Source organism: Hypanus sabinus, chromosome 19 (assembly GCF_030144855.1).
Source record: "Hypanus sabinus isolate sHypSab1 chromosome 19, sHypSab1.hap1, whole genome shotgun sequence".
NCBI classification, from domain to species: domain Eukaryota; kingdom Metazoa; phylum Chordata; class Chondrichthyes; order Myliobatiformes; family Dasyatidae; genus Hypanus; species Hypanus sabinus.
In genome coordinates this window covers 32,286,476-32,313,044 of record NC_082724.1, presented here as the reverse complement: position 1 = coordinate 32,313,044, position 26,569 = coordinate 32,286,476, and the positions used below count along the sequence as shown (strand labels likewise).

Genomic DNA, 26,569 nt, shown 5'->3' with positions numbered 1-26,569 from the left:
CCTTGGAAAGCAGGACTGGGGGGCAATCATATAGAATTGTTTAAAATTATGATAGATAGATGTTATCACAAGAATACTCCATACACCTCCTCTACCCAACTTTGTTTATTGCATGTGAATCTATGCCCTACCTGGTCCCTAGGTATAGGGCAGGTATCATACCTTCTACAGTTTCAGGGTAAAGTACTTAGGGCAGAGGGAGAAGAGGGGAATGATGGTGAAATATGGAGTGATCCCTGCAGAAAGCAGAAAGGGTGAGGAGGGAAAAACAACACTGAAGGTGTGATTGTGTTGTTTCAGATTCCAGAATCTGCAGTCTCTTGTGTCAAACACATTATTGATATACACACTAAACTCCATTTTTGATATTTTTAATTTATACAATATCCATTTTTTATTACAATGGCAGACAAAAGATCTGAAGTAGTTAAGGAATAAAAATGACTGCATACAGAATTGTATTTTAAAACAAGACAAACTTCATCCTTTAATCAGTTTATTTCAAGAATATAGTCTCATTTCATTACAAGTCACAGTACTTTAAACTACAGTACATGTATCAAGTAAATCAGCTTATCCTGTCTGAACACCAATTCCAAAGCATCCAAATCATGTGCAAGTACAGCTAGATGCCAATTTACATCTCAGAATTCAAGTCATAAACCTGAACAGACATTTCAAGTCAAGTCACAAAAATGTTTAACTATAGCTAAATCTTTGCACACAATGGAATGAGTAGCTTTGACAACTGAACAAAAACTACAACTACAGGGCAAATTTCTAAATCCAACAGGTGTTTTACAAAAATGCAGTATTCAACTTCACAAAATCAGAAATCAGCTTTGTAATTTTACAACGCAAGCTAGATAGGTTGAATATCATGGTGCAATACGCATCATTTACTGAACCAATTTTAGTTAACTGCAGGTTAATTTAATTCTCTTCCCCCCCCCACCCCCAATGTTGATATCCTCTATAAATAAAGATTGTCCTAAACAGCAGCAATATTCTTTTTAATTTAGAACAAGTTTCTGAAAATTAAATATTTCACTGTATAGTTTCTTACACTTAATGCAAAACTACCTGGAAAGGTGCTTTAAAAAGTTTGCAGTTACCAAGTTGTACAGTGGTTAGAATACACAAGATTCAAGCTAAGCAACCCGATAATGAAAATTTTATGAATCAAAGGAAATAAGAAGTTTGAAATCTCAGGATTTCTGTGGTACTGTGCATTTTCAGAGTTGTGGTCAGCTTCATCTACAACTTATGTACACAATGTTATACATAGAATGGTGTTACCAACAATCATTTTTCCAGGACCTTCATTATTGCTATTAACCTAATGTTATATGTAGCACTAAGTTTACCTAATGCTGAATGTGGGGAATATACTAAGTTTTGACATCTTAATTTCAAAATGTAGCTGCCATTTTTATATTTCTGTCCAAAGAAGCAATTCATATTTCCTTCTTTAAGATGTGGTTTAATTAAAAATACAGATAGGACTACACTTAAAAGAGCTTCAAATAATTGAAGCCCTAGAGTAGAAACTGAAAGCAGTATTCAGAAATTGTGTAATTTGAAAAATGTAACTATCAACTACAAGGTATTATTCCCTTTTAAGATGCATAACCAAAAATATTATCTTGGTGGTCCATGTAGTCACTTACACCATGTCAGTTTGGAATAACTTTTGAGATTAATCGGGGCTAGTTTACCAAAAGTATGAATGCTTCATGTCCAACTGTCTGACAATTGGCACCACTTGTGCAGAGTCAAACATTGTATCAACCACTCAAATGCAAGATTTTGTTAAATCTAACTTTGTCATAGCTCTGGAATTCACAGTTAATACCAAGATAATAAAAATTGAATGTATTCCTGCCAACACAAAACAAATTCAAAATTTCACTGTAGATGAAATATTAATCCCACTTTGGAAAATTTTGTATCATATATACTTAACTTCAAATTTTCCATTTAAGCTGGAGTTGTTCCCATGACCACTGTACTCTAAGGATGGAATCTATCACACTTGCAACTTGATTTCATGCCGCATACTTTTAGCTTAAAAAGGAAGTCCACACTGTATATCAGATTTCAAGAATTTACCCAAGAGTGTGCACATTATCTAAAATGAAATTATATTCAGACATCTTATTCCGTAAACAATTGGCAAAAACATGTCAACTGCTCAGAAATTTTCAGTTTAATTGCAAGTGATTGCGTTTTTCAAACTGAACTGCAGAGGATGCCTTCTGGTCAATTGGGTGGAAGATATAATTGGATGGAAGAGATAACTGGATTTCATTTCCTGATACATTTAATTGCTTTTATTAGATTGTGTTGAGTTATCTGGTGTTCTCATTATTTTAGGTGATTTTGCCTTTGCACTACAGCCATGAAGAATTTACCGTTAACTGAATTTAAAGATACTTGAAAGCTTAGATGCTACAAGTTGGCAAATTGAGATTCCTATACACTAGAACTTTCAGCTCAAAATATCCAGTCCATTAGAAATCAATCATTTATGGCAAATGCGATATGCAAAATCTCTACCAAGAAAGTTCAGAACAGTGTGGCTTCCCTGAATTTGAAAGCCCAGGAGTTAAGTACCTTTTTGAAATAAATTTGAGACTGAAGAGCAAGGGTAGAATTTGGAACCATTAGGCAGTGGTTCCAGTTGTGCAGATATTGCAACTCCAACATGCTTCCTTGGAAGATATGGGTGGCATTTATTAGGTGCAGTCTATTTGTAAACTACATACACACTTTTCCATTGAGTTTTAAAGATTTTGCATGTTTTGTGAAGTACAAAAAACATTGTTACAGATGCATTGACCTCCACTTCAGACTGTACAAATTGGTTGTAGTGATTCAAACAAATGAAGGAAAGAGTTTTCATAATTTACTTGTAAGCACAGTTTGTTAGAAATCACCTGTTTTTTGAAGGAATAATGTTGAAGCAGGCAAGATTTAAAACTCAACATCCAAGAATGAATAAAATAGTGCAAGTGACATCTAAAGGTGGTTGACATTTCTAGACTCAATTCCATAAGAAACGGTTCAACCAAATTCACATTTCACTCCTTCAGTAATTGAAAGATTAGGAAAGGATTATTCCCCCCCCCCATAGTGTCTACTGATTTTTAGATTAAATAGTCATAGTCTTATTACATTTCTAAAAAATACAAATTGGGTTCTGCCTAGAGTTAAGTTCTAAACTGCATATTGGGCCACTTACTTCCCAATACATGCATCTGCTTTCCCTAAATGCCCAGAGACATGCAGATTCAAGGGACATCACTAGATAAATTTAATTTCAAAGAACTAAGTTAGAACCAATTTAAGTCTTTTAGAAATTTTTTTTTAGAAAAATGGGAAGGCTACCTTGTTACTTGTACCCATTAAATAGAAAAATGTGTTATATGTATACTTGTATTGATGAGCAGAATGCAGATGGAATTAAAAGGAAAGTAAACTATTAAGACAAAATAATCAATATGAAATCAGATCAAAGGAGGAATGATTTATGCATGAGCCAGTTCATTGAAATTAGGTGGCATAGTTCACAAAAAATTTCAAGTGAATCAGACAGGAAAAAGATGCACTGCAAGCACAATATATGAAAAAAATACTCTGCTCTGTGAGGTTCTTTTTTTTAAGATTCTGTAGTAGCCAAAGTGGATTGAATAGTTTGGGGAACAAAGAAAAAAACTATTTTATTCTATTTTACTTTATTCCAGCTAACAAATGAACCATATTGAATGCCTTGGCATAAATCTAATTGCTGCAGTTCCACTCTGCTACACCAAATATGATCCTAACACACAGAAACCATTTAAACCTGAAATATATTTGATGGCCCTTTTTTCAAAACGACCTTCACCTTCCTACTCTCCTAGAACTACATACTGTTATGACAAATGGTAACTGCACAAAGTAGTTATTTTCATTTCAAAAGTAGCTGTGAACCTTCACTTGTTAACTGAACATTTTTAGTTCTCAAAGTGTCAAGATATGAAAATTTCATTTCTTAGACTATGAAGGGGCAGGATGAGAAGAAACATGATCACTATTCTCTGCGTGGATGCAGACTTCAAGGTTTGACCCCAATAGCTGTAAAGGTTTTTCTACTGATGCAGAAACTATTCCTTCCCATTAAGACCCAGCCAAACTATCTTCACTTTCATGTCAAGTAACTAAATGCAAAGCACTCAATTCACAAATACAGATACAAAATTAATAGCATCTGTATATCTTTAAATTTATACCCGTATCTTAAAGGCTTTAGTTTTTCCATACAATTGGGCAAAGCAAATTCTTACTGACAAGCTGAATTTTGCCTGTTAGTCTGCATAGTTTTAAGATTGCCAGACAATGGACAACTGCTATACAATAAGAAATGCCACTGAAAAAGCCAGATTTAAAAAAAAATCCAAGTAATTGCACTTTTATATTCCCCAGCACCAGTGAAGTTAGTAAAATTGATTAGAAAACTAAACTTTTGAACCAGTTCAAAAAACACTGCTACTTTCAAAAGCACCCATCCGGTTTCATCAGTGCTTTTAAAACAGCCATTTTCCTTACACATTATTTCATGCAAGCGCCAAAAGTAAATCAAAAAACTTTCTGAAGACATTGTGGATAAAGTTTGGCAACAACACATTCAAAATGGCGGCCAAGGTCCCACAGTTTATCAGGTGACTCATACACCTTCTTCCACTGATCAGATTCTTCATCATACTGGTACAAAGAGTTCTTGCGACTTGTACGGAAAACATGCTCCTCCACCACGACTTGTGTTGCTCGCACAAAGAGATGTGGTTTGTTAAGAAGCAAGAAGAGTTTAATGTAGGGATTGGTGGACTGATCTAATGGGAGATCCTTCTTCCGTATCCATTTATTAAGTTGGATGTCATAAGCTTCTACTGTAAGCATCCGCTGATGTGCTTTACAAATTCCTGCTACATAGTAGATTAAATCATTGCAGACAGCTGATAATCCTGCAGATCTAGGCACACTCATTGGTGTCAGACAACCCCAGTAGTCTTTGTGAGGGTCGTAACACAGAAAAAATTCCCCTAAAACAAAACAAATTAAATTATTTAGACTTCATGTCCAATTCATGTTTCTCACAAAAATGAAGGTAAATATTCAATTGAATGAGACTGTCTTGACTCTTAGTGCATTACCCTCCATCAGAAACTATAAGACAGTATCAATCAGCCTAATACACGAATAAAGAAATTTAACTACAAACTACACTACTGTGGTGATAGCAGAAAAATGTTCAATCCCAAACTCCTGATTTCAATGGTGCTGTGGAACTAGTGTGATGTGAACTCTATATTCTGGGCATTTATTTCCTAGCGTCTAATTTCAAAGATGTTGGAGACAGTCACTTACCTGGCAGCAGCTCATTAAGTTTCAGTTGGATGATGGAGGACATTGAGGGTGGGGTGTGGTAGCAGGGTAAGAGAAGCCATTCATTGTGAACTATGTTTATGTTTCTAAATATGCAACATACCAGTTCATAAAAATCTTATCCCAAAGCTCTAATAACAACTAGCACCCAATCTCTCAGTCCAGCACCACAAGAAATATTCACATCACCATGTTAGTCAATTTAATAAGCAAATTTGTTGCAGAAAAAATATAAAGGTAAGGTTTTTCCAACTAAATATATGGCACAAAGATGAGTTACAGATGACCATATAAGATCAACGCCTCCAATAAGACCTTTTGGCATCAGGTTATTCAGTAAAATACTGTATGATTATCAAAAATCCAGCATCATATTAAAAGTTTGCAGAATATTGCTGGTTCAGTTGTCTGCTCCATTAGCTAATTTACATCACAGCCTATTGGTAAAATAAGTGTGCCCTCACCAGTCACATTTTTGTGCTTTTATTTTTAAAATGTTACTGAGAGTTTCAATTTCTATTATCTGCAAAAGTTGAAATGCAAAAAGTCAAATGATAAAAATTAGCCTTTAACAAGTGTGGGAAATGGAATGAAACAAATGAACAGTCATAAGTGATCCAAATTTTTGCAGGAAATCAAAGTAATATATGTAATTATGAATTAAGCTTTTAAAGCTATCCACTAAAATTTACTAGAAAACAAATGAGAGACTTTCTTTATTAAATCAAAGCAGTAAATGGGAATAGAAAGAAAATCTCATTCATTCAGGTTACATCAGGAAATTGAGAAAATAGGGTACCATTAAACACAAAGGTAGCATACACAAATGATTTCAAAGTAACAGTCTCCTATCTTCCAAGTCCCACAAAATTGCCAATTATGTAATTAGTAGCTCACTGATGCTTCAGATGAGAAAAATAATTAAGAATTCTGTTATAAGCTCTGATATTCTGAGTGTGGCTACAGAGGTATCCAGAGATAATATAAGTATGTGTCAATACTGGTATTGACTGAGGTGTCACTCACCAATGAATAAAGACTCATGAAATTATGATGTTGTAGCCATTTAGTGAGACTTGGTTACAGAAGGGGCAGTGTTCCAAATTTTTGCTGTTTTAGATCCAACAGAGCAGGAGGGATTAAAGGGAGTGGAATGGCATTACTAGTCAGGGAAAATGTCACTGCGGTGTTCAGAACAGACTGAAGAACTTGTCTAGTGAGGCTTTATAGGTGGACTTGAGGAGTAAGAAAGGTATGATCATGTTCATAGGGCTATAATATAAACCATTTAGAGGAACAAATTTGTAGACACTGCAAACTTTCGCAAGAAACACAAGGTTGCCATAGTAGATGATTTTAACTTTCTACCTATTGACTGGGACTCCCAAACTGCAAAAAGGTTTGATGGGACAGTTAGTCAAATATATTCAGGAAAGTTTCCTTAATCAGTAAAAAGAAGTCTCAATGAAAGAGTGTGTGACACTTGATCTGCTATTAGGGAATGAGGCAGAGCAGGTGATGGAAATTTGTGTAAGGGGATACTTTGCATCTAGCAACCACAATGTCATTAGTTTCAAAGTAAATAAATGGAAAAGGTAGGTCTGGTCCATGGGTTGAGATTCTAAATTGGAGAAAGACCAATTTGATGGTGTCAGAAAGGATTTGCAAAGAGCGGATTGCAACAGGCCATTTTCTGGCAAAGGTGTACTTAGTACCCTGGAAACCTTCAAAAGTGAAACTTTGAGTACAAAGCTTGTATGTACCTCAGAATAACAGAAATGTAACAGGTTTAGGGAACCTTAGTTTTCAAGAGATATTGAGGGTGATTAAGAAAAAAGTGCACAGCAGCTATAAGCAGATAGAAACAAATGAGATACTTAGAAAGAATGCAAGAAAAGACTTTAGTAAAGGGAGGGCTAAAAGAAGGCATGAGGTTGCCCTAGCAGACAAGGTGAAGGAGAACCACAAGGGATTTTACAGATACGTTAGAGGCAAAGGATTGCAGGGGGAAAAAATTAGTCCACTGGAAGATCAGAATGGTAATCTACATGCGGAGTCAAGAGATGAAGGAGATCTTAAATTGATTTTTTGCATCTGTAATTACTCAGGAGACAGTCTAGGAGTGAGGCAAAACAGCAAAAAGGTCATGGATTCCATACAGATTACAGAGAAGGTGTTTGCTGTCTTGAGGCAAATTAAGAGGGATAAATCCCCAGGACATGACAAGGTGCTCTCCTGGATCCTGTGGGAGGCAAGTGCAGAGATTGCCGGAGCCCTAACAGAGATACTTAAATCATCCTTAGTGACAAGTGAGGTGTAGGAGGATTGGAGGATAGCTAATGTTTTTCCACTGTTTAATAAAGGCTCTAAAAAGAAACCAAGAATTCATAGGCTGGTGAGCCTGACATAAGTAGTTGAAAAGTTACTGGAAGGTCATCTAAGGGACTGGATATGAGTATTTGCATAAACATGGACTAAATAAGCATAGTCAGCATGGCTTTGGTGCAGCAAGTCATGTCCAATCAATCTTAAGACTTTGAGGAAGTTACCAGGAAAGTTGATGAACACAAGGCAGGGGATGCTGTCAACAGACAGCAAGGCATTTGACAAGATCCTGCATGGAAGGTTGGTCAAGAAGGTTTGATCACAGGGCATTCAAGATGAGGTAGTAAATTAGACATTGCCTTTGTGGGAGAAGCCAGAGTGTGGTAGTAGAAGCCTAGAGTAGGATCTGGACTAGCAGGAAAAATGGGCTGAAAGTTGGCCGATGGACTTTAACGTAGGCAAGTGCAAGGCGTTGCACTTTGGTAGGACCAACCAGGGAAGGTCTTATACAGTAGGGCTCCATACAGAGCACTGAGGAGTGCAGTACAACAAAGGGATCTGGTCATACAGGCGCATAATTCATTGGGAGTGGCATCACAAGTAGATAAGATGTAAAGAAAGATTTTGGCACACTGGCCTTCATAAATTAAAAGTATGGGATGATACAAGAGATGGGATGTTATGTTGAAGTTACACAAGACGTTGGTGAGGCCTAATTCGGAGTACCTGGTGTAGTTCATCTACCTACAGGAAAGATGCAAATAAGGTTGAAAGCACAGAGAAAATTTACAAGGACATTGCCGGGACTGGAGGGCCTGAGTTATAAGGAAATATTAAACAGGTTAGAACTTTATTCCTTAGTTCATAGAAGATTCAGCGGAGATTTGATAGAGGTAGATTTGGGTGGGACAACTAGAGGTCATGGATTAAGGGCAGAAGGCGAAAAGTTAAATGGAAACACGAGAGAAAACTTCTACACTCAAAGGGTAGCAAGTGTGGAATAAGCTGTCAACACAAGCTCCAACTTCAGTGTTTAAGAGGGGTTTGGATAAGCACATGGACAGTGGGGGTATGGAAGGCTGCAAGTCCAGTTGTAGGTCAATGGGAATTGTCAGTTTAAAGATTAGCAGAGATAGACTGTTTCTGTGCTGCATTTTTCTATGACTGACTCTCATTGACAAGCAAGAATAGCTTTAACAGTCATGTTGATATAATGCAGCACCACAGCACTGAGTTGGCTTGGAAAATTTAGTTCACCTTATAAGATATACACTCAATAGCTACTTTGTTAGATACAGAAGTGAATCTGGTGAGGTCTTCTGCTGCTGCTGTTGTTGTAGCCCATCCACTTCAAGGCTTGATGTGCTGTGTGTTCAGAGATGCTCTTATGCACATCACTGTGGTTATTCAACTTGCTGTTGCCTTCAAGTCAGCTTGAACCAGTCAAGCCATTCTTTTCTGACCTTTCATTAACAAGGCATTTTGTCCACAAAACTGCTGCTCACTGGATGTTTTTTTTTGTACCATTGTCTATAAATTCTAGAGCCAGGGTACCCAACCTTCATTATGCCATGGACCAATACCATTCAGCAAGGGGTCTGTGGATCCCAGGTTGGGGAACCCTGCTCTAGAGACCGTTGTGCGTGAAAATCCTTCCCAGGTACTCAAACCACCCTGACTAGGACCAACAATGATTCCATGGTCAAATTCAGTTTGATTACTTTTCTTCCCTATTCTGATGTTTGATTCGAACAACAACTAAACCTGCTGACCGTGTCTGTATGGCTTTTATGCAGAGTTGCTACCGTATGATTGGTTGATTAGATATTTGCATTAATGAGGTACACAACTGCGCCTAATAAAATGGCCTTTGAATGCATTTCCACCAGTTGGCAAAAAGAAAATGCAAATTAAAACAACCCACCACAGTAGTCAATTATTGGAATATAGTACACTACATATTGAATGGTGACATTAACACAAGAGCACAATAAACAAAACACTCAACCTTACCTTGTAATACATAGATATTATCCTGATGTGCCACAGCAGTGTGAAATTCCATAGCAAAAGGCATTGGACAGACAGCCGTCCAGCAATTGTCTCTGCTATCATAGCACTCCACTGATTTTAATGCATTCCGTCCATCACCTTCATACACCCGACCTCCAATTGCATATATTTTATTACAACAATAAACTAACTTGCACCCTATTCGCGCCCTTAGCAATGAAGCTCTCGGAAGCCATCTATTTGCTGCATGGTCATGCATCCAGAAATCACTTTCTGCTTTATGATCTATAGAAACATCACTGTTACTTGGTCTGTAACCTCCTGCTATGTAAATGTCATTATCAGGTGATACCAGGATTCCCACCTCCCTCAAGTCATTGGGAGGTTTGCATAATTTGAAGACTTCTCCTGTGACAATATCTAAACAAGGCACAGTTTGTTTCTTTCCTGAGTGTTTGCTGGCAGCTTCAAAGCAGATAATCATCTGTGAAGCAGTCATACCAAGTCTTGGCCTACAGCCATCAGCCCCTTCGCTATTTCCATCTTCTGGGGAGTTTCTAGCCATAGCCTGTGCAAAAGTGCAAGGGATTTTCTTTAAAAAATTCTCATCCATCAGAGGTACACGTATACATTTGGCAAAAATGTCTGCAAGATCTGGCTCTCTTTTGTTCCTATTATGATTGAGCCACAAAATTATGCTTTCAAAAACATGCTCTTCCTTTTCTACATTTAAGTCATCACTGTTTAGGATGCTCATGAGCTGGTCTTTAGTCAAATGGAGGAATTCTTGCTCTTTGGCAACACACAAAATTTTCTTTCTAATGTAATCTTGGGATTTCTCTTTTAACTCCTTGTGTCCATAAGCATCAGCAAACATGAAAACCCCAATAGAATTCTGCGGATCCAGTCGGCTGATCATGTACTGAGCACACTGGTCCTGCAAAGATGGAATCTGGAAGAGACTAGCAGCTGTGAAAAGAGCTTGTACATTGATCTCTGTTAATAATATTCGGGAAGTATAGGCATAGTCCAACACAAGCCTCATTGCATCCTCTTCCACTCCCACAATTCGCACTCTTTTCTGTGTGCTCTCTGTAAGGCCACTTGTGAACATAGACCTATAAAATTGAAGGTCAAACAAATTGAACTCATTTTAAAACAAGTTTTATCTACATATTAAGCATTATAGTCATATTTTCATACAATAACTAGCAATTAGGTAATTCGTGGAAAATCATAGCAAGAAACTATAGTTAGCAAAGATCTGATCAATGTTATTTATTACTTGGGCACTGAGAAGGATTAAGATGCCCAATGTGTTTAGATCTTTTGAACTATTTGAAAAGTGGGAAAAAAATTAGATCTGAAAGAGTTTCAATGTTACACTGGGATAGCTTAACATAGGTAATTATGTGCCAGTGACCCTCCTTAATAACTAAATATTAACCAATTATAATAAAAATTGACAGCTAAAATTCCAAATCTTAACCATCTTGCTCAGAAACTTCATGAAAGCACCCAGAATTAAATAGAACCAACATGATCAATGATAACTGTAAGCAAAGAATTAATTTTCAAACTTCAAATTTTGATCAACAAGTTGAAAGTTCCAATGAAGCAAATTAAACTTTTCCATTGATTACAGCATAGCACGATTATAATATAGCAAGACTAATGAATCTTTGTAACTATGCTCCAGTTTAGCTCCTTATAATATTTAACTTGGAAACTCGAACAACTTGTTCATTCACTTGCATATCACCGGAAAACAATCTCCAAAATTACTTTTAATTAAAACTTAAACTTTTCACAACTTAGCTCTGATTGAATAAAGTTTCAATACTCTTTTGCCACTGCTTTGATACGCCATAAGCTGATGTGCAATATTAGTATGCAACTAGCTACCAAAACAGCAAAAGCGTACCTAAAGTAAGGACTAATTGCAGCGAGAACATTTCGGTGACAGGAAAACGTTTTTCCATGATCTACCTCCACCACAATGTCTGTCAGCTGCTGTTCATCGTACATACGTTTAAGCTGCTGCAGTATGCAACATGCATGAGAAGGGTCCATCCCGACATTCTGGCTTGGACTTGAAATTCCATTGTGTCCCAATAAAAACTTGTTCAATTCTGTAAAAAGATACACATACTCATTGCTTATCAGAAAAAGTTTTAAAAACAATCACCCTCAGATTTTAACCCCTAAAAATATATTTAAATATTAAACAATCTACAGCATACCCAAAATATTAACCTGTTTTTATAAAATTCTGACAAAGGTAAATATGCATTTTAGCTGCTCTTGTTTAATCCCAGAACACAGGCAGAAAGAATGTTACAACACATTTTCCTCAAGCCTCAGCACAAAATCAAAACCTAGCTGTAGCCAAGCCAATATTCAATAGCAAAAAAGGTAGAAAATGCTCAAAAGTTTAATTAGTCTTAACCTCATTCTTAGAAGCTGCTGTACATTAGAGATCACCAGAATAAAATACACTTCCATGAATTAGCCTTGTAAGAAATGCCAAGGTAAAAGGTCTTTACTGTGCTGCAGCAACAGCTATGTGACAACCAAGTATTTCAGTGCAATTTAATTCAAGGCATACACTATTCAGATGCAAAGTAAAGAAGCATGATTTGCAAATACTTTATAGGGAGCCACATTTAAACGTTGATTTTACTTTAAAATAAGACAAAAAAATCATAATATTGCATATTTAGGACCCATCTTCACTCAGGAAAGGAATGTTGCATTGATTGAATTAATACTGAAAAGAGCTGATGAAGTAGCATAAATAATTTTGGGATTTTTGCTTTGCAATTCAGAAGTAATTCAAAAAGAATCACAGAAGGGATGAGATTTTACTACTGAATTAATCAAATGCTGAATTCAAAACTAGAAATGGAACAGATTGCACACAGTTCAACCTCAAAACATTGCTAAAGATCAATACTTTTAAATGAAGATATACATAACAACAATTTTGCCTATACCCAAGCATCACAATTCAATATGTCATGACCAGATGTAGTTTTGTTTTGACATGGTTGAACTAGAAATGCCGACAACATTAAGGAAGTTTCTTTGTATATGGACTAACCCTCTTTGTGGAACAAAACCTAATCATTTAACAAATGTCACATACTGTACCAGTCATACAGAATCATGCGCCAGAGATTTGAAACTGCAATGACTGAAGTAGCAAACCAAAGGCTAATATCTTACAAAGGTGTGCTTCAAATACAAATATGCCCAAGAATCAAGACCGATGTTCATTATTCTGGTCAAAGACAAGTGAACAGTCTGTTGATCAAAAACTTCAATGCTTATGTCCCATCTTTCAAGAACATACAGTATTTCCAGATTCTACTTGGAGGAAAAAGACAAGTTTCAGACCTTGAACATCAAATTCATTAACCTTGCACCAGTCTCCCTTATTCATGCCACAAATTATTTCCAAATCTTACACAGAAACATCCTTTTTTTTAACCGTGCTTCCATTTAAACAAGATATTGAATAGTCAGACAAAAGATGTCTAAATTTCATGACAAATTATGAAAGACTCAATTTTATTTAAAGATGACTATTTCAGCCTTTAATGTTAAAGCAAATATTTGCAGAAGATATATAAAAGTCCAATTCACATTGCTTAAGCATCCAAATCCATTACCCAGAAAGCAGGTAAACGGTAAATAAGAGTACAATTTGGATTTGGAAATCAGAATAATACAGATCTGGAAAGGGAGGCAAATGGAATACAAGACGTGAATATCCAATAGTGCTAGAAACAGAAGCCATAACAAATCACTTCCCATCAACTTTTGAAAATATTGCCACCACTGTGCTTTTTCTTTTCTGTTGGTAGAATCAAGTTGAAAGAACATAAAAGCACGAATAAGGATAGCAATTCAGTGAGACTGTGACAGATGCTGCATTTACTCTACTGCTCAATTCCATTTAGTGTCTGAAAATCTGTCAGTGGAAATAAAATTTTGGATGCTTAAGGAGTGTCAATACGTTAAAGATGACTATACAGCTGCACAGGTGGTGTTTCTAACACCAAGAACAATGACTTTGTACCCTCAATGTTGCATCAGAGGAATTTCTGCTATTCCAATACTTGCCATCAAACAATGTAAAAGAATGGAAAGATCAAGACAGTAATAAAATGGAACCAAGCACTGTTTGTGTACTAGTCCAAACTAAGTTTTGTCTCAAATCGTCATGAAGGAGCAGAATGCAGATGAGAAATACAAGCACCAAATACAAATCTTTTGAGGAGACCAGAAGTTATAATGAAATGAAATTTAATACAGGTTAAGATACCCAAGTTTGAATCTGGTCCTGTGTTGAGATTATAGTAGGAGTTATGCAAGGTTAATAAACATTTCGTCTGGTTTTCTAAAGTGAACACTTAGAGGTATGATCAAATGAATGCAGAACCATGTAATAGAAAATACTGAGTTATGAAATAAAGTACTTAAAAATACAAGTACCTGTGACAGAAAATCAAGATCAAACAGAAAAAATGCATAAAATTTGAGAAAAGTGCTTTGTTATAACTAGTCTTGTGAAAGGGTAAGAAATTCAGACCTGGAGCTAACTGAAAGATTCTTTCAATATTTAAGAAATGATTAGATCAATGGTTAAAGCTGATAAGGAAATACACTAATGTCAACCTAATTTTTCAACCAGAGTTGAATACTACAATCCTTACAAATGAGCTGACCAAAATAAAGTCTTTAAAGATATATTAACTACTATTCTTTCTATAATGTCTCAAACATTCTCAAGACAACTGCTAACAATATCCAAACCAAATGATTCCCAATTAATATGGAGTCAGTTATTACCCATCTCGTAAACATTGATCTAGGAGCTGCAGTACACGTTCTTGAATTAACACGGAGCTCATCAAATTAAAGATGAATTACAGTTTACATCTTCCGCAGAGATATAACCTGCTGCTCCCACAGACATCCTTCTGATCACTTCAAATTACTTGATTATTTGGGAAGCTATCAGGTTAATTTTAATTGTTAAACTTCACATTTTAAAATCAGAGTGAAGGAACTAACGCTAGCAATGGAACTAAAGAAGTCTAAAGTTGGTCACTATTTAGTGTAATACAAAAGAAACCTTGAACAGGACACGTTAATTCTCGAAGCAAAGGAACAAACAAAAGGTGGAGGACTCCACAAAAACAAGGGCAGCGTCAGTGAAGTGAATGAGTAATGAAAGGCAAAAGACCCAAGACGTCTCATCTGGAGCTCAGAACCCGGACCCCTGGCATGGGGCCTACAAACCCTCACCCTAGCCCCTCACTGACCCCACCTCTGTTTCCAAGCTTGCCCCCGCCTCTCCCACATAGACACCGCGATCGCGCTTCGGCACCGGCTCCCCACACGGAGAACGACGACACCCAGTCCCCCCCACGGCGTCCGCCGCACAGCCTCCTGCTCCCATAACACAAGAAACAGCAGCAACACCACAACACTAACCCGCTGCTGCAGCCATTCTACCAGCTCGAATGACGGCAGCAGCCGCCCTTTAACCTTTTGTGGCGACCCAGCCGCAGCCAATGACTTGCTGCCGCCGCCGCGCGTGCCCTGCTGCGTGCACGCCCCTTCCTCGTGCGCGCGCCCCACCCAGCCACCCTGCGGTGCACGCCGGGAGCGAGGCCGGCTGCTGGCTCGTCCGGGGTCTTCTCAGCTCAGCTTCCTCTCCGAGGACAGCCGGAACTTAAACTTAATTGCCGTGAAAAGAAAATCAGGGCTAGTTGTTAAATATCCTCGATCCAAGGTCTTGAGTGAGTAAGTGTTGAACGTGAAAAGATTGCATTGCTGGGGAGAGGGACCAGGGGTACCCTTTCGGCAACTTGTACAGAGTTGCGAAAGAATATTCTGACTGTTGGCCTTTGACTTAAGATTTCAGCTCTCTTTGCTGATGAGGGAAAAACTGAACCTGTGGTGCTGTGGAGAGAAGAGGAGAAAGCATAACGGAGAAGATCCAATCAAAACGGGAAGTCTGCAGAGGCTGGAAATCCGAACAAAACACAGAAAATGCTGGAGGAACTCAGTAGGCCCGAAACGTCGACTGCGCTCTTTTCCATCGATACTGCCTGGCTGTTGAGTTCCTTCAGCCTTTTGTCTGTGAAGCTTTTGTGATAAGGAGGTTCCATAACTGCAGTGAAGTGTAGTCTGTCATATCTTTTGCCACAGAGTGATTCCAGGATATATTCAAGTTGTGTCCATGGTGCTTGAGTCATTCGTATCACTGATAAGACGCAGGACATTCTGACAAGAAAGATAAAACAACATGGTGTATTTTGCCACCAGAGTTAAGAAAAAGATGAATTTCTTAAAAAAATTTTAGAAGCTGAGAAAGAGAATAAGAAGTAAACTATAGAAATTCTCTTGCAAAATTATTAAAGGGTTTGACTGGTTAGATGTGGGTAAAATGTTTCTCTTTGCAGAGTGATGAACGACCAGGCACACAATTTCAAAATGAACATTAGGCAATGTGAGATACATGTATGTATAAAATTACCAAGAAGTTACTGAATCTTTGGAATCAAAGAGACACCCAGAGACATCTGGCTCAGTCGATATCTTCATTCAAAACAGAAAAGTTCTGAACTTTCAGGAGTTTGAAGGATATGGGTACTTTGCATGAAAATAGTGCAGACTTTATGAATACAAAACAGACATGAAGAGCTGGAGATCTGGCTCATGTTCATCTTATATGTATAGAACAAAGTAAAGTTGTTATTGTCACCATATACTGTTTTGAGATTCATTTTTTACAGCCATTCCCAGGACAACAATACAATAAAGTAGAATCAATTACACATAAAAACAATGACTGTCAAACAACGAATGTGCAAAGGAAGACAAACTCTGCAAATAAAATTTAAAAAACAAATGACCTGGGGCAGAATTAGCCCATTCAGCCCCTTGAGTCAACTCTTGTCATTCCATCATGGCTGATTTATTATCCCTCTCAACCTCATTTGCCTGCATTCTCCCCGTAACCTTGAACCCAATAACTTGGCCTCCACAGCTGTCCGTGGTGATGACTTCCACTACCTGGCTAAAGAAATTCCTTCCATCTCTGTTCTAAATGGACATCCCTCTGGTCTGAGGCTGTTCCCACTACTCTGACACTCCACCACTATATGGAAACATCCACTGTCTAGGCCTTTCAATATTCGAAAGGTTTCAATGAGATCCCCCTTCATTCTACTAAACATCAGCAAGTACAGGCCCAGAGCCATCAAATGCTCATCATACATTAACTCTTTTGTTCCTGGAATCATTCTCGTGAATCTGGACCTTCCCCAATAATTACACATCTTAGATAAGGGGACTAAAATGCTCAGCATAGTAAAAGAGCAGTCTGACCAATGTGTTATAAATACTCAGCATTACATCCTTGCTTTTATATTCTTGTCCTCTTGAAATGAATGCTAATATTGCATTTGCCTTCCTTGCCACCAACTCAACTGGCAAGTTAACCTTTAGGAATCTTGCATGAGGACTCCCAAATTCCTTTGCAATTCAGATTTTTTTAAAAAATTTCCCCCCACTCAGAAAATAGTCTATGCCTTTATTCCTTCTACCAAAGTGCATGACCGTACACTTCCCTACTCTACATTCCATCTGCCACATTACCCATTCTTCTGATCTATCTAAGTCCCTCTGCAGACTTCCTGCCTCCAGAACACTATCTACCCCTCCACCTATCTTTGTATTACCCACAAAGCCATCGATTTAATCATTCAAATCATTGACATGTGAAAAGAAGTGATCCCAACACTGACCCTTGTGGAACACCATTAGTCATCAGCATCCAATCAGAAAAGGCACCCTTTATTCCTGCTCTTTGCCTTCTGCCAGTCAGCCAAACTTCTATCCATGTTAGTCTCTTTCCTGTAATTCCATGGGCTGTATAGTGTTGAGTAGCCTCATGTGACATTTTGTCAAATGCCTCCTGAAAAGCCGAGTAAACATTATCCATTGACTAGCTTTTTCTATCATAACTTTATTTCCCGGAAGAATTCCAACAAATTTGTCAAACAAGATTTCCCTTTAAGGAAACCATACTGACTTTAACCTATTTTATCATGTGCCTCCAAATAACGTGAAATCTCACCTTCCGATGGACTCCAATGTCTTCCCAATCACTGAAGTCAGGCTAACTGGCCAATAATTTTCTTTTCTTTCTTCCCTTCTTAAAGAGTGGAGTGATATTTGCAATTTTCCAGTCCCTTGGAGCTATTCCAGAATCTAGTGATTCTTGAAAGATCATTACCAGCACCTCCACAATCTCTTCAGCCACATCTTTCAGAACCCTGGAATGTGGTCTATCTGGTCCAGGTGACTTATCTACCTTTCATCTTCCCAAGCGCCTTCTCCTTAGTATTAACAACTACACTTACTTCTTCCACCTGACACACCTGAATTTTTAGCATACTGCTAGTGTCTTCCACAATGAAGACTTACACAAAACACTTATTAACTTCTTTGGCCATTTCTTTGCTATCATTACTACTACTCCAGTGTCTTTTTCCAGTGGACCTATGTCCACTCTCACTTCTCTCTTACTCTGAAAGAAATTATTTGGCATTCTCTTTCACATTATTGGCTAACTTACCTTCATATTTAATTTATTCTCTTATGTTTTTTAGTTGCCTTTTGTTGTTTTTTTAATAAGCTGCTCAATTCTCAATGAGTGGAACTGAGAAATAAGAAAGGTATGATCATGTTAATGGGGCTATATTACAGACCATCCAACGGTCCGAGGGATTTAGAGGAACACATTTGAGGAGAGATTGCAGATTGTTGAAAGGAACATAAAGTTCTTATAGTTAGGTGACTTTAACTTCCCACATATTGACTGGGACTTCCACACTGTGAAAGGACTAGATGAGCTAGAGTTTGTCAAATGTGTTCAGGAAAGTTTCCTTAATCAATACAAAGAAGTCCCAACGAGAATGCAGGCAATACTTGATCTGCTGTTAGGGAATGAGACAGGACAGGTGACAGAAATTTGTGTCAGGAAACACTTTGCATCTAGCGATCATGATGCCATTAGTTTCAAATATGGAAAAAGATAGATCTGGTCCACAGGTTGAGAATCTAAATTGAAGAAAGTATAATTTTGATGGTATGAGAAAGGATCCGGCAAATGTGGATTGGGACAGGAGGTTTTCTGGGAAAGGTGTATTTGATAATGGGAGGCCTTCAAAAGTGAAAATTTGAGAGTACAAAGCTTATATGTGCCTGTCAGAATAAAAGGTAAAGATGACAGGTGTAGGAAACCTTGTTTTTGAAGAGATCTTGAGGCCCTGATTAAGAAACAAAAAGGTGTAGGCAGATAGGAACAAATGAGGTACTTATGGAGTATAAGAAACACAAGAGAACATTTAAGAAAGAAAGCAGGAAAAGAAGTCATGAAGTTGCCCTAGCAGACATGGTAAAGGAGAATCCTAAGGGATTCTGTAGATATGTTAAGAGAAAAAGAATTGCAAGAGACAAAATTGGTCCACTGGAAGATCAAAATGGTAATTCATGTGTTGAACAAAAAGAGATGAGGGCGATCTTAAATGAGTTTTTTGCATCTTTATTTACCTGGGAGAGGACACAGATTTTTATAGAAAAGAGGCAAAGCTGCATCAACATCATGAACCAAGTAGAGATTACAAAGGAAGAGATATTTGCTTCCCTGTGGCAAGTTAAGGTCGATAAATCCCCAGGGCCTGACAAGGTGTTCTCTCAGATCCTTTGAGAGGCAAGTGCAGAACTTGCAGGGGCCCTTGCAGAGCTATTTAAATCATTCTTAGCGACAGATGAGGTACCAGAGGTTTAGAGGATAGCCAAAGTTGTTCCACTGTTGAAGAAAGGCTCTACAAAAAAACTAGGAAGTAATAGGCCAGTGAGTCTGACATCAGTAGTGGGAAAGTATATACTGTGGGACTGGATATGTAAGTATTTGGACAGACATGGACTGATTTATGGATAACCAGCATGGCTTTGTGTGTGGTAAGTCATGTCAAAATGATCTTCTAGAGTTTTTGAGGAGTTTATCAGGAAATTTGAAGGCAAGGAAGTTGGATATTGTCAACATGGATTTTAGCAAGGCTTTTGACAAGGTCCCACATGGGAGGTTGTTCAAGAAGGTTCAGTTGCTTGGCATCAAGATGAGGTAGCAAATTAGATTAGACATTGGCTTTGTGGGAGAAGCCAGAGAGTGGTAGTAGATAGCTGCCTCTCTCTCTGGAGGCCTGTGACTAGTGGAGTGGCGCAGGGATCAGAGCTGGGTCCATTGTTGTTTATCATCCATATCATTGATCTGGATGATAATATGGTTAACTGGATCAGCAAATTTGCAGATGACATCAAGTTTGGGGGTGTAGTGGACAGCAAGAAAGGCTATCATGGCTTGAAGTGGGATTTGAACCAGCTGGGAAAATAGACTGAAAAATGGCAACTTAATATAGACAACTGCGAGGTGTTGTACTTTGGTACGACCAGCCAGGGTAGATCTTACATAGTGAATAGTAGGGCACTGAGTGGTGCAGCAAAACAAAGGGATCTGTAAGTTCATAATCCATTGAAAGTTGCGTTACAGGTAGACAGGTCATAAAGAAAGATTCTGGCAGATTGGCCTTCAGAAATCAAAGAATTGAGATGGGATGTTATGTTGAAGTTGTCTAAGATATCGGTGAGACCTAACGTGAAGTATTCTGTGCAGTTTTGGTCACCTACCTATGGGAAAGATGTAAATGAAGTTGAAAGAGTACAGAGAAACTTTACAAGGACATTACCAGGACTGGAGAACCTGAGATTATAAGAAAATATTGAACAGTTTAGGACTTTATTCCTTGGACCATAGAAGATTGAGAAGAGATTTGATAGAGGTATACAAAATTATGAGGAGTATAGACAGAGTAAATGCAACCAGGCTTTTTCCACTGAGATTCTGTAGGACAATAACCAGAAGTCATGGGTTAATGATGAAAAGTGAAACATTTAAAGGTAACCTGAGGGGAAACTTCTTCAATTCAGAGGGACATAAAAGTGTGGAATGAGCTGCCAGCAGAAGTGCTGCATGAGAGCTCAATTTCAACATTTAAGAAAAGTTTGGATAAGTGCATGGATTGTAGGGGTATGGCGGACTATGGTCCTGGTGCAGGTTGATGGGAGGTAGCAGCTTGTAGTTTGGCATGGAATAGATGGGCTGTAGGGTCTGTTCCTGTGCTGTACTTTTGTATGACTGAAACTCTATGACTAACTTCCCACTAATTTTTGCTATATTACATACCCTATCCTTTGCTTTTATGCTCTGTTTAACTTCCTTTGTCAGCCATGGTTGCATCACACTCCCTTTAGAGTACTTCTTCTTTGAGATGCATCTATTCCGCACCTTCTGAATTGCTCCCAGAAACTCCAGCCATTGCTGTTCTGCTGTCATCCCTGCTAGTGTGTCTTTCCAATCTACTTTGGCCAGCTCCTCTTTACTCCACTGTAATACTGATACATATGACTTTAACTTCTCCCTCTCAAACTGCAGTATGTATCCATCAAATTATGATCACTGCCTCCCAAGGGTTCCTTTAAACTCCATCATCAAATCTGTTACATTACACAACACCCAATCCAGAATAGCCTTTTGCTTAGTGTGCTCAACTATAAGCTGCTCTAAAAAGCCATCCGTTAGGTATTCTCAGCATAATAAAATAATACTGAGCACATGAGTTGTAGAATCCTTGGAAGTGAGTCCATTGGTTATGGAAATGGCTCAACGTTGAACTGAGTGAAGTTGCCCACTGTTGGTTCAGAAGTCTCATCGTTGTAGGGTAATACTTGTTCCCGAATCTGGTGCTGTGGAAACTAAGGCTCCTGTATCTCTTTCCCGACAGTAGCAGCATAAAGAGAGCAAGGCTGGATGTTGTGGGTCATTGAAGGTGGCTGATGATGTTGGATGGTGTGGAGGATTATGCCAGTGATGTGGGAGGCTGAGTTATAGATGATCATTTGGCTGCATGATTGGTATATGAAGATCTGAGGCACTGGAACTAGTTCTGGATTTGCAGAAGCACAAAGGATTTCAATTCATAGGTCCTCTGTCATTGAATGTGTCAGGATAAATTGAGAAATTATTTAACAAGCACATTTAAAATCTTGGGCTTTATAAACAGTGGGACAGAAAGTAAAAACTACTGTTATACTGACTCAGCTATAACTAGATTATTAAGTCCTTAAACACTACAGTAGGAGGAAGTGACATCTTTAAGAAGGTACAGAAAAGACATACTAATGTGGTTCCAGGGTTGACCCATTAGTAGTGGAGAAATTCCTGGGATATGCAGTATAACTAATATATTCCATCATTAATTATTTTGCTATGTGTATATATTTCTGAAAACTTACTACATCAATACTAAATGTAAAATTATACTCTTGCACCTTTGCTCTTTTTTCAGTATCTCAACAGGAGAGAAACATTGGCTATAGAATTTTAGGATTACCTACAGAATTTCAATAATGCATTTGGACATACAAATTTGAAATGAAGAAATCTGACAAGGTCAATGTGTGTTAGAGAAGAACAGAAGTCTATCAATATTGCAATAACTGAGGAGAAAGAAAATGTGGATAAAGCATTAACAGGTAAAGCAAGAATCTTAGATTGAAGGAAGTATTTAGGCCTTCAGGATTGTGTCAGTCTTTTGAAAGAACAGATGAATTTATTATTACTTGACACCATAACCGTGTAAGGTGTTCCTCTTTTGGATACTTTGATGGAATGTGCCACACAAGAAGCTGCTAAACAAGATAAGAGCCTATGGTATTACAACAAAGATACCAGCATGGATAGAAGATTGGCTGACAGGCAAGAGGCAAAGAGTGAAATAATGCGGGCCTTTTCTAGTTAACTGCTGGTGATTAGTGTGTTCCGCATGGAGTTGGTTTCTTTTTCATGTCATATGTCATTGATGATGGAATTGATGGCTTTGTAGCCAAATTTGCAGACAATTCAAAGATAGGTGGAGGACAGTTAATGCTGAGGAAGCAGGGAGTCTGGAGAAGGACTTAGACAGATCAGGATGATGGGCAAAAAAAGTGGCACATGGAGTACAATGTAGGGAAGTATATGGTCAGGCACTTCGGTAGAATGAATAAAGTTGTAGGCTATTTTCTAAAAGTACAAAAAATCTGAGGTGTAATGGGACTTTGGAGTCCTTGTGGAAGATTCCCTGAAGAACAGCTTGCTAGTTGAGTCTGTGGTAAGGAAGGCAACTGCAAAGTTAACTTTCATTTCAAGAGGACTAGAATATAAAAGCAAGAATGTAATACTGAAGCTTTCTATCTAAGGTATTGCTCAGACTGCAGTTGGAATTGAGCAGTTTTGTTCCCCTTGTCTAAGAAAGGATATGCTGACATTGGAGAGGGTCCAGAGGAGGTTCATGAAAATGATCCTGGGAATTAAAGGGTTAATGAATGAGGAGTGTTTGATGGCTCTGGGCCTGTATCTGCTGTTGTTTAGAATAATAAAGGGTGATCTTATTGAAAACTATCAAATATTGAAAGGCCTAAGACAGAGTGGATGTGGGAGAGTCTAGTATCGAAGGGTGTTGCCTCAGAATGGAAGGATGTCATTTTACAATAGAGATGTGGAGGAATTTATTTAGCCAGAGGGTGGTAAACCTGTGGAATTCTTTGCCACAGACTTCTGTGAAGGCCAGGTCATTAGGTACATTTAAAGCAGAGATTTATAGGTTTTTGATTAATCAGGTCATCAAAGGTTATGCAAAGAAGGCAGGAGAATGTGGTTGAGGGAGATAATAAATCAGCCATGATGGAATTATGGAACAGACACAGTGTGCTGACTGGCCTAATTCTGCTCCAATGTCTCATGGTCTTATGGTTTCACAGTCCTTTCAATTTGTGCAGATTTGGTATTGATAGCTGACTGGATCAAATAAATGCTTTCTCTTTTTCCCCACTTCCAGCAGTTATTTAAAATCCATTAACAATTATTACTGATCCACTTGCCTCTCTCTTTATTAATTCACGTCACTATAGTGAATACCTTTAATTAGATTACTCTTAACCACCTCTACTGCAAGAAAACAATGGAGTATTCCATATAATTCTTTTGTGCTTGTTTTAATCCCAGTAAATTAACTCTATACCCATTCCAAGCTCTTGACATTTTGGTAAACAATGGCCAGAATCACACTTAGTACTCCAACTATGTTTTAACCAGAGCTTTTGAAGGATTGGCACGTATGTCTTGTTTTTCAATCCAATGCTTCTGTTCACAAAGGCAAGTAATGTCTTCACAGTAAGCTTTGAAAAGATTGTGATATATTTACCACCAGACTCTGTATTCCTGCAATTTCACTTTTAGAAACAACAATTTTTAGGTTTCCCAAATTGATTCAATCAATGTGCATCATTTATCTGCATTACATTGCACCTATCTATTTCATCTGCTTCTGTCAACATGAAGTTTACTCACTAGGCATGCTTGGGTGATTAAAATGTATTGTTAAACTTTCTAGCTCCTCAAATTAAAAAAAAACAAGTGAATCAGTAAAAAAATTCATAATAAGAAGGAACTTTATATAATTTTGGAACTCATATAAAAAATCTCCTAAAAGCTAAGACATTTGCTTGCGTACTAGATTACTGATTTTTTTTTTGCCAAAAACAGTGTAAGGGAGTTACAACGATTATGTAGTTTCATCATTTAACACCATCAAGTAGACAAATTAGTTGCATAAAAATCAGTAGGATATCAGATGTAAATTAATATTGTTATAGCTGGTTTCTAATGGATAAATTTAATATGTTAATTATTTAAATAGCTATTCATTCATTCATTTGGAATTGAGTATCCCTTGAGAGTTCGAGCTGTGCTCCACAGCATTGTCTATATTTGAATAATGGAAAGTGACAGCCAGTCTGTGTACTTAAAGAGGTTTTTTATAATACCTCTAAATATATTTTGTTTTAAGTATCATTTATTTACATATTCTTCATTATATAAATAGTCAATTAGTTTAAAGCAAGACTACGGAGGTGACAAAATGTATATTCATTCTCAGTAATAAAACTGATAATATCTGACAGTAATTTGGTTCCTAAAGGTCAGTTTACTTTTTTGGCTCTGGGCCTGTTATTGTTTAGGTTCATGAAAAAGTCAATCAAACTGTATGGAATGTGAAATACATTAATAAAATAGTAATATATTTATTGCAAAAACACCAATTTAGAAGAATGGTCAGTCTACTAAAATCATAATTATACGAAGACAATTTTCCTCTCATCATTTATGACTTAATTGTCATAAAATCATTTTATTAATTTCATACTTCCGTTCCTCCTCCACAGAAATTTAGAACTTTTGTGCATAATGGTCGAGTAGCGTAGTGGTTAGCATGATGTAATTACAGCTAGGGGTGTTCTGGTGTTTGGAGTTAAATTCCAATGCATTCTGTAAGGAGTTTGTATGTTTCCTCCATGTGCTCCAGTTTCCTCCCACAGTCTAAAGATGTCCTGGTCTGCAGGTTAATTAGTCACTATAAATTGTCCTTTGATTACCCTAGTGTTAAATAGGTGGGTTGTTGGGCGGTGCATCTCATTGAGACTAGAAGGGCCAGTCCGCTCTGTATCTCTAAATAAAATAAACACAAGCAAAAGCATTAATAAATTTTTCTTTATTGAACACTGTAATGGGTTTCTGTTTCTATTTGATGCCCTGCTCTTTCTAAGCGGTTTCCACCAAAATATCATGTATGGAATAATTATCAAATCCACAATTGACATTAAGAATTTTTGAGATTAGGCCAGATGATTCAGTTATAAAACTTATTTATAAATTCTACTACATACAGACCAGGGAACTTAACAAGTTCTCACTCTGAATAATTTCTCCTTCAGTTCCATTCAGTTTCTTTCAACACACAGTAGTGTAGTGATTAGCACAATGCTTTACAACACCAGTGATCTGGGTTTAATTCCTGCCACTGCCTGTAAGGAGTTTGTATGTTCTTGCCATGACCATGTAGGTTTCCTTCGGGTGTTCTGATTTCCTCCCACAGCCGAACAACTTTCTGATTAGTATGCTAATTGGTCTTTGTAAATTGTTCTGTGATTAGGCTAGGATTAAACTGGGAGATTGCTGGGTGGTGCAGCTTGAAGGGCCAGACAAGGCTATTCTGCGATGAATATGAATAAATAAATAAAGCCATTGTGCAAAAATGCCCATTGTTTCAGTCTACCCACTGAACTTGTTTCTATTTCTTTTTGCTAGACCAGTCTCTTCCCACTTGTTTATGTGACGTTTCTGATGCCTTTGCTATTTTGACAGTTTCCATTTCTCAAGTCGTAACCTATTCATATGTATTATGGCCTTATAATTCCTCTACACATCCACCCCACTCTGGGATGAACTAAAAATCTTCCTTGAACAAAGCCTTAAATAATTCTCTGTAACCAACACACTCATTCCCTGGTTAGTCTCATTCTAAATTAAATAACTTTTCCTTTAGTGCCACTCAGTTCCTCCAGGTCAATGATGTAGCTGTGAGCTAAGCAACACTTGATAGTGGGAATTAAGTCACAAACAAGAGAAAATCTGCAGATGCTGCAAATCCAAGCAACACCTACAAAGTGGAGGAACTCAGCAGGCCAGGCAGCATCTGTGGAAAATAGTACAGCCAACAAAATGTCTACTGTACTTTTTTCCATAATTGCTGCCTGGCCTACTGAGTTCCTCCAGCATCTT

General features: G+C 37.6%; 1 protein-coding gene and 1 long non-coding RNA gene across 5 annotated transcripts in view; one reads left to right on the top strand and one right to left on the bottom strand.

Annotated features, from left to right (window-relative positions):
- Nucleotides 1-406: 406 nt before the first annotated feature.
- kbtbd8 (kelch repeat and BTB (POZ) domain containing 8) lies at nucleotides 407-15,306 on the bottom strand. 4 transcript variants are annotated; one of them, XM_059944287.1, is made up of 4 exons: nucleotides 15,271-15,306; nucleotides 11,690-11,897; nucleotides 9,766-10,883; nucleotides 407-5,084 (listed from the first exon to the last, which is right to left on the bottom strand). In XM_059944287.1, exons 1-4 carry the CDS (start codon nucleotides 15,284-15,286, stop codon nucleotides 4,621-4,623), a joined length of 1,806 nt encoding a protein of 601 aa, XP_059800270.1. In that variant the 5' UTR covers nucleotides 15,287-15,306; the 3' UTR covers nucleotides 407-4,620. The 4 variants fall into 4 exon arrangements, with proteins under 4 accessions (XP_059800270.1, XP_059800274.1, XP_059800271.1 ...); XM_059944291.1 differs by having other exon boundaries at nucleotides 11,796-11,897; XM_059944288.1 differs by lacking the exon at nucleotides 15,271-15,306 and adding an exon at nucleotides 15,104-15,150.
- A 7,063-nt stretch (nucleotides 15,307-22,369) lies between these two features.
- Nucleotides 22,370-26,569, top strand: part of LOC132377854 (uncharacterized) — a 44,716-nt gene continuing 40,516 nt past the window's right edge. The window contains exon 1 of the long non-coding RNA XR_009506810.1: nucleotides 22,370-22,443. This is a non-coding gene — a long non-coding RNA (uncharacterized LOC132377854). The remainder of the gene's footprint in view (nucleotides 22,444-26,569) is intronic.

Excerpts from the sequence above, each read along its gene's own strand:
- kbtbd8 (XM_059944287.1), bottom strand. Across the intron at positions 10,884-11,689 it reads GCAATTAGTCCTTACTTTAG|GTCTATGTTCACAAGTGGCC; the intron begins GTACGCTTTTGC and ends TCAATTTTATAG. Across the intron at positions 5,085-9,765 it reads TAATATCTATGTATTACAAG|GGGAATTTTTTCTGTGTTAC; the intron begins GTAAGGTTGAGT and ends GTTTTGTTTTAG.